This window comes from Tripterygium wilfordii, chromosome 14 (genome assembly GCF_013401445.1).
Source record: "Tripterygium wilfordii isolate XIE 37 chromosome 14, ASM1340144v1, whole genome shotgun sequence".
Classification (NCBI taxonomy): Eukaryota; Viridiplantae; Streptophyta; class Magnoliopsida; order Celastrales; family Celastraceae; genus Tripterygium; species Tripterygium wilfordii.
Genome location: NC_052245.1, coordinates 5,838,143 through 5,849,728, shown reverse-complemented (window position 1 = coordinate 5,849,728; position 11,586 = coordinate 5,838,143). Strand labels below are relative to the sequence as shown.

At 39.1% G+C, this 11,586-nt stretch overlaps 3 protein-coding genes across 3 annotated transcripts; 1 reads left to right on the top strand and 2 right to left on the bottom strand.

Annotated features, from left to right (window-relative positions):
• Nucleotides 1–343: 343 nt before the first annotated feature.
• Nucleotides 344–2,579, top strand: LOC120014620. The gene is made up of 5 exons (XM_038866624.1): nt 344–854; nt 971–1,288; nt 1,395–1,773; nt 1,864–1,983; nt 2,070–2,579. The coding sequence occupies exons 1-5, from the start codon at nt 528–530 to the stop codon at nt 2,171–2,173; spliced, it is 1,248 nt and encodes a 415-aa protein (XP_038722552.1). The 5' UTR covers nt 344–527; the 3' UTR covers nt 2,174–2,579.
• Nucleotides 2,580–8,706: 6,127 nt separating this feature from the next.
• On the bottom strand, nt 8,707–10,050 carry LOC120014170. The gene is made up of 2 exons (XM_038866089.1): nt 9,361–10,050; nt 8,707–9,230 (listed from the first exon to the last, which is right to left on the bottom strand). The coding sequence occupies exons 1-2, from the start codon at nt 10,048–10,050 to the stop codon at nt 9,216–9,218; spliced, it is 705 nt and encodes a 234-aa protein (XP_038722017.1). The 3' UTR covers nt 8,707–9,215.
• A 20-nt stretch (nt 10,051–10,070) lies between these two features.
• LOC120015645 lies at nt 10,071–11,347 on the bottom strand. Its single transcript, XM_038868154.1, has 2 exons — nt 11,232–11,347; nt 10,071–11,008 (listed from the first exon to the last, which is right to left on the bottom strand). The coding sequence occupies exon 2, from the start codon at nt 10,907–10,909 to the stop codon at nt 10,289–10,291; it is 621 nt and encodes a 206-aa protein (XP_038724082.1). The 5' UTR covers nt 10,910–11,008; nt 11,232–11,347; the 3' UTR covers nt 10,071–10,288.
• Between the last annotated feature and the right edge of the window lie 239 nt (nt 11,348–11,586).

Here is an 11,586-nt window from a genome sequence, read left to right as displayed (position 1 = left end):
TACAACAAAATTAATTACACTTGAATATGATATCTCTCATAAATCTAAAATTAATCCAATTTTTTTTTCCGAATGGATCTCATTTTGATTTGAACAATCACTAAATTGGTTCCAAAAAAGAAACCAAAATTAATTCACAGAACCAACAATATTAATACTACTACACTGCTCGAGTCATTGACACATGGCAGCATGTTTGCATAGCAGGACAAATTTCTCCAACCACCAAGCCCACTCTCTCTCTCTCTCTCTCGTTTCTCATATTTTGAATTTTCTTTTTAAAATTTGTCTCCCTGAAACCTTAATAAAGCAGATTGTCTTCAACATTCTCGACTGGCTAAGACTTTATTACTCCCACCCCTTTTCTTCCTCTCTCTTTTTTATGGGTCCCTCTCTGCCTGCAAAAACACAGCAAACTCTGCTCTCTTAATTATTTAATCTTCCCAAACCAGCAAACTCTCATTTCCATCACTTCCTCCATTATCCATATACTTTACTCCACCACAAACTTTTTTCCGGGTTTTCTCATGGCTAAATCGTCCAAAGACGACCCCGAGTTCTGGCTGCCGACTGAGTTTCTAGCAAGCGAAGATTTCGCCATGGAAACAGAGATCTTGAAGAAAAAGGCTTCCGAGGTTGACGGGTTGCCGCCGAGTTTGAGCTTCCCGATGGAGTTCCCCTACGAGTTTGACTCGTTCAGTTCTTACTGTTCCGCCTTGAGTTCGCCGGGTGAGTCAGTGGTGGGATCTGCTGAGACAGAGAGTAGCGACGAGGAGGACTTCCTGACCGGGATGACTCGCAGGCTGAATCAGTCCTCTATTTCTGAGACTCAGAAACTCTTTCCTAAACCAGAGGTATGTTTTTGATTCAGTTTTAATGAATTGGATTTCTTGCCTTTTTTGGGTTTTGCTAATTAGTCTTCGGTTTATATTTAGCTGAGTTGTGATTAGGATTTTCTCTTCATTTGCAGAGCAAGTGGGTTATGGCCGGGTCTCCCGAGTCGACTTTGATTGGGGCAGGAAACTGGTCTGTTTCGAGTAACGGGAGCCCAAGCGGTGTGTCCTCTCCAATGACACAATTTGGGGAAGGTTACAACGGATGGGATCTGATCTACGAGGCTGCAGGGCAGGTTGCTAAGTTGAAGATGACGAATGAAGCGCCCAAGGTCCACAGTTCGAATTTTCAAGCTAGAGAACCGCTTGGTCCTTCTAGGAGCCAAAACCCAGTCACTCCTGTGAGAGGTACGAGCCAATCTGGATTCACTCGTAACGTCTCGCAAATGAATCTGGTGAGTAAATTGGGTACAATCTCTGTTTTTTACGTCAGTTGGTGTTAATATTTGGATTTGTAATCTAATTGAACGATGGGTTCTCTTTTTTGTTTGTTGCGTCCAGCAATACCAGCGTGCGAGGCTGGAACAACTACTAAAGCAACAGCAGCAGAAACAGTGCGCTTCAGTTTGGGCAAGGCAGGTGGATTTGAACCAGCGACTTCAGAACCAGCAGATCCAGAACGGAGGGGAGAGGGCTTTTGGGTTTGAAAGTGGAATGTGTGGGCACCCTGTCACAGTGGGTGCGCCTCAGTCTACTTGGCCTCGTCTCCAACAGAGTCCACTTCGCCAATCGCCACAATTCGCTGGACATTCACAGCGCTTGAAGCCGGGCATGAAAACCACAGTTGGTAGTGGATCTGTAGTCAAAAGGGAGTGCGCTGGTACTGGAGTCTTCTTGCCTCGCCGATTTGGCAACAATCCAGAACCTCTCAAGAGAACTGGTATATTCATTTGGGTTTCTTTGAAGTTCAGACTATCCTATATTTTTTGATTTGGGTTATCATTTTTTGTTTTGTTTTGATGTGATTCAGGTTGCTCAACTGCCATTCTTCCAGCAAAGGTAGTTCATGCTCTGAATATGAGCTTTGATGGAATGAATGCTCATTCACACACCCAACCATCCTTCAATACCGTTCTTCCTTCGGATTACGGTACACCCATCTCTCTTGACATTCTGTATCATCTCTGTTTTCAATTTGGTTAAATTTTGTGGGTTTGTGTTGTTGTCTTGTGCCAGATGCTTTGGTGGCTAGACGATATGCGATTTTGTCCCTGCAGAAACGAATGTTGCAACAAGAGAATCATGAGCTTCTTCGCCTGCCTCAAGAATGGACATATTGAATGGTGTTGGTTGGTTTGTTGTTTTATTTGACGAAAGGAAGTACAGGGAATATAAATGGGGGGTATTTTGGGTTCTTGTGAAGAAATTCATGGATGCAAGTTTATTGTAGGTGGTTTAGGAGCAATAAGGTCCTCCTGGTTCTTTTTAGTAGAATATTTTGGTATGTTTTATTTAGTTTGTCAAAGTCAAATAGTGTTTTGGGTTGAAGTTTTTTCTTTTTAAATAATAATAAGTTGGTATTGCAATAATAGAGAGATTTTGGTTTGGGGTTTGTAATTCATTATTATATATATTGAGTAGATGTTTGCAAAAGAGGAATCTCACCCCCCCCTTGTAATATCTATAACTATTCAAGTAAGAAATATAATTAATTTTATGCTTTTTTATATTTTGAAATAGAGAGAAGATTCGGATCTTAATCATTGGAGTGATATACATTATCTTTATCATTTTAATTAGTGAGGTGTAATTAATTTTATGCTTAAGCCTTCAACTTGAAGGTTACTTTTTTTGGTTTGGGTTCAGGTTTCGTTTGTGACAAATAAAAATAGAAATTTGGTAGGAAATGGGTTCAGTGTGAAGTAATAAATTTAAATGTTTGTGATTCAGATCGTATGAGTGGGTGGGGCCCTCATTTAGATCTTTTTGATAGGCTTGATTTTTTTTTATTGAAGATTGATACTCCACTTTTGTTTTCCCGCGTCTTTTAATTGTCTTAATAAATGCATTTTCGGAAAAAAGTTTGTGGTACGTGACAGAGACACATCACAAGCACCGATGCTTCTTTCGTTGTTGACTCGTCAATCCTCACGCGCCCCCCAGTACCATCCACATTTTTTATTATTTTAATTCTGATTTAAAAAAGAGAGAGAATCTTAAAATCCAACTATGGATAATGCTTTTATGCAGTCCTGGTTTCTTCTTTTTTACGCACCAATCCCATCCATAATGGGTGGTAACACTAACACTAACACTAACTTTCTTTTATTTTATTTTATTAATTTTACAGTACCACTTATCCATAATTTATTTGGCATGTTACATAAGACATATGACCTGACAAATTTAAAAAATTTAAAACATAAAAGGGGTTGAAACAAAAATCAAAAAGATTAAATGAAATTTTAAAATGATTTATTTCTCAAATTAAAAAAATTATATATTCAGAATAAGGATGTAAAGTTGATTTCAACAAAATTCATTGTTGAGATGTTTTGCTTGTTCGTTCTTAATTACATTGGTCTTGTGAATAGTGTAATAAGGTTTGGAACAATAAAAACATGAACATTTATTACCTTGTTTGAGTATCTTATTACATTGTTTCCTCAATGAACCAGATCCAATTCGAGTAAAAAATTGGGTCGGGCACTTTCAGTGGTTTTCGACTACGAGGAAATGTTGTCCTTGTTTCGGTGAGTCAAAAGGCACCCATGATTGGCAAAAAGGTTGTCGGAATTGGCTCGAACGAGCTTCTTTAGACGGCAATGGCCATGACCTTGTGAGGGATTTTTCTACAATTTTGACAACTGCCCACGACAGGTGATGGATGAGTTTTGTTCATGGGGACAAGACGCTATGGGAGTGGTGACGGTCGATGTGGTGGCCGGAATTTGGATGGAGGAGTTTGGCCATTGGCCAATACTTGTAGCTTTAAATTAAATTAGCTCTGATATGACTTGACTTTAAACATGTGGTCAAGTGGGATGAGCGCTATATACACCCCACGTTTTATTAAGTGCACCCAAAATCTCACCAAAATGTACAATCTTAAAACATCCCATTGTTCCTACCACATAATCCCAAACCTCTTCATCCTTCTCCTTCTTTGTGTCATCTTCTTCGTGTTCTCCTTCTCTGTTCATCTTCTCCATACTTATCAAAACCTCCATAGCCTATTACGTCCAAAACCTCCATAGTGAACTGTCCCTGCAATAACCCTGCCTTTCCCTTACCCCCGCCTCCACCCCCAAGAACTAGTTGCCTTGCCTCAGCGGCCTGCAAAGACATCCTGTGTAAGTGTAGCTTCCCCTCTGTTCATTTCTTTGAAAAAACAAAAAAATAAATATACTACTGAATGTTATATTTTTAACTGTGATGCAGTAAGAATTGAGATGTACTTAGTTAATTAATTTTAGGGTGCATATAATCTTCAGCATCCAGTGAGTTATAGGTTCAATTGACTTTTGAAAATAATATAATAATATATCCAAATAATTATTTTTTGAAATAGTATATTAACATATCATGTGGAATAAGGCTTATGTACATATTGTGCTTGTACTCAATCCGCCCACTGTGATATGTAGCTAAAGTCAAGAGAAAATGATTTGGTGAGTTAGAGAGACTCACGTTGCCATGCAGCCATTGGTTTGTTCAATGAATAGAAACAGTCCTTTAGTTACTCCTTAAGTAATTGATCATCATTCATACCTCTCAACTCCGGATGTGTGAATTGTGAAGTTGGGTCGAGGTTGACAATCCACAGAAAAGTACTATCATGCACATGGGCCTTCATTGAAGTAAAGTTTAAAACAGACACACACAGAGAGTCATGACCTCATCAGTGATGTTTTTTGGATTCTTTTCGTCTCTTTCAAGTCTCCAATCTTTTTTCTTGATCTCAGGCCCATTCTAAGCCCTGTTTCTTGACTTGTCTTTTCTATACCCAGTTGGGTATGGGTAACCAGATTAGACTGCGGGTACGGGTATGGGGTCCAAAATTTACCCTAAAGTAATGCCCGTTAATTTTACCTCAACACATGTCAAAATATGTAAAAAATTTTTTTGAGGGAAAGAAATAGATTCATTGCCGGAAGTTAATTACAGAGCATTCCTCTACATAGAGAGGCATAGCAGACGGCGTCTCTTTCAAGTCTCCAATCTTTTTTCTTGATCTCAGGCCCATTCTAAGCCCTGTTTCTTGACTTGTCTTTTCTATACCCAGTTGGGTATGGGTAACCAGATTAGACTGCGGGTACGGGTATGGGGTCCAAAATTTACCCTAAAGTAATGCCCGTTAATTTTACCTCAACACATGTCAAAATATGTAAAAAATTTTTTTGAGGGAAAGAAATAGATTCATTGCCGGAAGTTAATTACAGAGCATTCCTCTACATAGAGAGGCATAGCAGACGGCGGAATCGTGCTTTCCAAAATTGTCAACCTACAAGCATGTCTACCAAGTATTAGAGCAAGTCCAACCCATTACTCATTTTTGGTAACACAATTTCCCTTATTTTGAGTAAAAAACAATTTTAGGTTATCGATTTTCTAACACCTTTCCAACCATATACCTCATTTTCATATCATATCACATCTAATATTTAATTATTTTAAAGTAAGAGAGAGGGAGAGATGCAAGAGAGAGAAAAATACAAAGTGAGAGAGAGAGAGTTGCAAGAGAGAGAAATCGAATAAAAAATAATTAAAATTGATATAGGTAACATGAGTTATATCCTAGATTTGAGTTACTCAAAAATGAATTCTAGAAATAGGTAAGAGTTTAGGTAACTCGTTGGAAGGTAAAAAAATGAAAAAGTGTTACTTAAAACAAGTTTTTACTTATTTTGAGTAACCCATTGGACATGCTATAAGGCTAGGTGATCTGCTATCTTATTTCCTGTCCTTCTCACATGATAGAAGGACAATACAAGAGAACCCCTAATCTTCTAATCTCATCTATAATCAAATAATAAGGGGCTAGGATAGCTTCCTGTGAGTTGATAGCATTAATCACAATTTGAGAATCTTCTTAAATAATGAAATGGTGGTCACCAGACTATTCAGCTAGGTGTAGCCCAAAAAGGATGGCGTGGGCTTCTGCCTCCAGACAATTAGCTGTTGAAATAGACTGAAGACTTGAGAGTGAAACTCTACCTCTATGATTACGAACAATAGCTCCAACACCAGCGAGTGAACGCCCCTCAAGCCAAGATACATCCACATTAATTTTTGTTGAACCTTCAGAAGGAGCAGACCAGACAAGGTTCTCTGAGGGAGAGGGAACTCGAGCCTCTAATTGTACAGACTAGAAGGAGACTTGCAATCTGTCAGCCATAATAATAACATCCTGCTGAGACAATAATCTAGACCCATACAAAATAGCATTTCTAGCCATCCATATGTGGTATGCCATCAAGAGAAGTTGTTCCATTTCGCACTCCAACAAATTTTGGAAGGTATGCTGGAAGAAGTCACTGTTGGCTGGCAGTACTTTGTTCCAAAGAATATGGTTGTCCCAAATACTCCTGGACCAGGGGCACTGAACAAAGCGGTGGAGGAGAGTTTCTATGTCAGCATCACAAAATAAGCACTAATGCTCTATTGTCATTCCTCGTTGGATAAGCTTTTCTCGCGTAGGGAGACCATTTTGAAGAATTCTCCGACCAAAAATTTTGACTTTATTAGGACATTTTAAGTTCCAAAGTTTCCTCCATAGACCTGAGTTAGGGGCCATTGTATTCATCTCACCAAATGGGTGTACAGGAGGTTTAAATCCCACTCTCCTTTGTTCTAGTCTATTAGCCGAGATACTGGAATGCCCGCCAAATCATCACTAATGTTCTCACCGATAAAACCAGTTTCAGTACGTAGCCAGGGGTCTCTCCCCACCCGAATGGACTCCCCATTCCCCACTCTACATCTGGTCCCTTTAAGTAAAAGATCTCTAGCATACAATAAGCTAGACCAAACATATGAAGGGTTGGAGCCTCTGCTAGTTTCCAAAAAAGAACTTCTAGGGAAATGCACATAAAGATGAGTCATTAGAGAGAATCCTCCAGCCTTGTTTTGCTAACAAGGCTTCATTGAATGCTTTGAAGTCACGGAACCCCATACCTCCGCTTGATCTAGGCTTGCACATTTTTTCTCATTGAACCCAGCATGAAGGTTTTTTACCGTTACCACTCGAGCCCCACCAGAACCCTCTAGCAAACTGATTAAAGTCAGCACATAGACCATAAGGTAGTTTGAAGATACTCATCGTATAAGTAGGGATCGCTTGGAGGATTGTTTTTATAAGTATACCTTACCCTGCCTGAGATAATGTTTTCTCCTTCCAACCCTTGATTTTAGACCACATTCTCTCTTTAAGATAGTTGAAGACTTGCCTCCGATTCTTTGAGGTAAAAGCAGGCATGCCAAGGTACGAGGAGTTTCCTTAAAAAGGGATCATGCCCAAGATATTGAGTACACTTTCTTGATTTTGAGAAGAGACATTCTGGCTAAACAGGATTGAGGATTTTTCTTGGTTTAGGCATTGCCCTGACATACTGCCAAATAGTTGGATAGTGTCTAGGATGGTCGCGGCCTCCTCAGTATCAGCTTTGCAAAAGAGGAGACAATCGTTTGCAAAGAGGAGATGAGAGATCATGGGAGCGCTCCTGTTTATTCGAAGGCCATGCAGAGAACCTGCCATAAGCTCTTTTTGCAACAAAAATGATAAACCATCAGCATAAATCAAAAAGAGATAGGGAGATGGAGAAATATTCCCTTTGACTTCACGGTTGATAATAATTGAGTAGGTCACCGAAGAAACACAGGCTATAATCTTGAAAATCCAGTTTGACATCATGAAAGACAGGAAAGTCCATTCCACATGATCGTAGGCTTTGCTAAGATCGAGTTTAAGAGCCATATAGCCTTGCTGCCCTTGTCGACGAGTGTTTAAGTGATGAAACAATTCAGCAGCCATAATTAAATTATCAGTGATGAGTCGACCCGATATAAAAGCACTCTGTTGTTACGAGATAATAGATGCCATGATGGGTTTCAGCGGATTGCACAAACATTTTGCAATGATTTTGTATATCACTATGTATGAACTGATCGGTCTGAGTTGGGAGGAAATCTCTGGAGATTTAACTTTGGGAATCAAGGCCACAAGAGTATGGTTAATAGATGGACAAAAGCTCCCCCCATTTAAGAAATCCAACACAACATTTGTCACTTTTGGATAGTAGGGAGACCATCGTGGCTCAGAGGTTTTGTTGGGTGCATTTGAAACAAAGCACGATAAACCTCTAAAGCGGTAAAAGCCTTATCCAAATTGAGTTCATAGATGTAGTGACTTTTGGGGGTAAAGGACTCAAAGAGACTGTGGTTTATGCTTGGGGAAGAGCTTGGCTCTGTTTGACAGAGCGGAAAGATGAATTTTCAATGCTAACGGAAATGTTGTAGAAAAAATCTGAACTTAAAGCTGTGAAATATGTTGTGAAGTGTTTGACACACATATAAGCTGACGCTAGCGGTTATGCTGTAAAATATGCTGTGAGGTGTTTGACGTACAATAAAACTAATGCTAGCGGAAATACTGTTTAATTTATACAAATATTTAATAATTGCACAAATGATTTTCATCTTATATAGTCTTAACAACTTTTATTATATTTGTTTTCTTTTTTAGTCAAACAAATTTATACTATCTTCGTTAAATTTATTTCTATAATTTTTTTAATTTTAAAAAATTATTAATTTAGCATTAACACAATTCATTTACCATAAATAATCATACATTAAAATAATATTAAGTATCATATTACAATCTCACAACTCGAAATAGTTAACACTTAAATATTGTTGACATAGACCCACAATCTCAATTACGCTCCCTTAGACGGACAAGTTTGTTTGCAATAAGATCCTGAACACGCGTCATTGTATTGTCGTCACGTAAATCCGAATCCCCTGGTGTAGCAGCGTCACTAGGACCTTCTTCATATGAACAACTTGGTTCATCATCTATGTCCGTGAACTCATCATCATCTGTCACCCTTAATCGAATAAAATTGTGAAGCGCCATGCACGCTATCACAATTTCAACTTGAATCGGGAACGGGAATGAATGCATATTTATCAGCATTTGCCACCTATTCTTTGTTACCCCAAAAGTTCTTTCTATCACATTTCGAAGCGATGAGTGTGCATGGTTGAATACCTCCTGAGGTCCCGATGCTCTGCGGCCATTTTCAAATTGAGACGAATGATATCTTTCACCTCTATACGGGGCAAGATAACCAATCCTATTAGGATATCCCGCATCTACTAGATAATACTTTCCTGCAACAATTAAAATAATTGAAATAAAATAATTTATGCTTTAAACGACTTTAAAGTAGTATGAGTTTGTTGTACCAGGCGGTGGATGCAGAAAGTTTAACAAATCATCGGTAATTGCATCCTGAAATACCTGCGCATCGTGTGCAGATCCCTCCCAACCAGCCGAGACAAAAATGTAGAACATGTCAAAATCGCATGCGGCCATGACATTCTGTGTAGTGAATCCTTTCCTCCCTATGAACCGACCTCTCTCATCCTTGGGAATAACGGCTGGAATATGAGTACCATCAATAGCACCAATACAGTCCCTCAATGGTCTGTATTTAGGATCATTCCTAATCCTAGCAGGGACTGTATTGAATTGGTTCTCCCTCGGTTTGATAAGGTCCATGGTCATTAGGTATACACTATGCAGAACATCCCTGAAAATCCGGCTAATTGTTTCACCGGAATGCTGAAAGCATTCTTGTAACAGTCTATTACTAGCACCCTGCCCCAAAGTAAATAGGAACATACTAATCATTTCCGGAATTTGAATGTTGTTCGTGGTCGGTAACATGTACCTGTCCCTTAAATCTTTGCATAGCTCTCTAAAAATTTCTTTCTTCATCCTGAAAAGTTGAGAATATCTAGCTGGGTGTCCTCTCAAAATTTCTGCCACCCAATCAGAACCCTGTAAAGCTGATGTCCTACACGCAACCCTATCAATATATGTTCCACGCTGGTTGTCGTATAACATGGCAGCTGCTGCAGCACTGACAACGACTACAAACCGCGCTACCCATTCACGTCCTGCACGTTTATTGTGATCACCATCCATGTTAATAGTTTCCAATCCTGAGCACAAGTAACAAATAAAGTTCAAAATACATCCATTTTACTCCATGGCCAAAGTATGCAACATTCCATAATATACATAATGCATCATACAACCGTAATAAAAATTCCATCCTATACATAACATTAGCATTAGCTGAAAAAAAAAAAAACTAGTGGTTAATATGCGTGTCATCCCATAATGATAACCGCAACAAAACTGGGCAAGCATGTTTCAGAATTCACAAACCGTCGACATTCGTCCCCTTCTTGTATTGATCAAACTTTCTCTCTATAAAGGGCATTCGCAGTGCATCATCACAGTCTATAAAGAATTCACTGTTCATGTTGTCACGCAACAAATCCACTGCAAATAGGTACAACTCTGTACTCATGTGCTGGTCATGCATCATTTTCTTGAGAATTACGGTTGCTATTCCATACTGGCTTTGGCCTCCTCCATATCCTATACTTGAATCATGTGAAGGTGAATTCAATTTCCCAGCTACGTTATGCACAGCTTGTACTAGCTCGTTCATTGTATCAACCTTGGTAGTGGCTCGCTTCTTGCGAATCTGGCATCCACTCATATGAGATGACCTTTTACCCAAGCTAGCAGTTGTATGTGTTGGAGTCACTGACTTAACTCTAGGTGGGGAAGTAGCTGTAGAGAAAAACTCATCATGTTGTTCATCAACAACTCGTACTGGGCTATTATCCAGGTTCAGATCATGCAAGGGTGGCTCGAGCACATAGGGATCATCATCAAACCATGTATCAAAGCCGTCTGAATCCTCATGGTTCCGTTTTTCAAACCCCACCGATGTATGAGATGAATGTTTCACACCACTTGAAGGTACCATTCGATACGAACCAGTAGCATAAGTACCTGCAAAGCAAAACTCAAGTTCATCTTTGAACTTGAATCCATGTTTGCGAAACTTCGCATACTCCTAGTTCTCCTACAAAATTCATCAAATATTAATCAACATCATTATCTGAATTAAGACTTCATCCACAGTCCATGAATACTGAAAAAAGCTGTAGGATAAAATAATGCAATTAAATTAATGCTACGTTTTTAAGAAACATAATATTGAGTCAAGGGCAATTTTCATATGACCTTCGGGAAAATAAAGGGCAATCATAGACAACCACAGTACACGAAATTTACAAAAAGTTTACCTTAATTCTTTCCTCCCACCACTCCTTTGATGCATCAACTGTACCCAACTCAGGATTCCATCCAGTACCGGTATCTTTAGCCATCATTTTCGTCCATAATGTCCAATCCTTTCTAAGGCATCCCATCTGTTTTTCAAAGCTGCCTTTGGCCAGCTGTATTTGGTCTTTGCATTAAATTTTACAATGAGATCCTCCCATTCTATCTTAGAGGTCCGACTACCGGGTACCCTCTTAGCAGATTGCATTAAATCATAACACAACTCAATTAGGACTGCAGTGGATTTGTCATCCCATCTAACCTTATCATACTCCCCACCTTCAATTGAGCCAACCTTTTGTTTTCCTTTTTGTGACA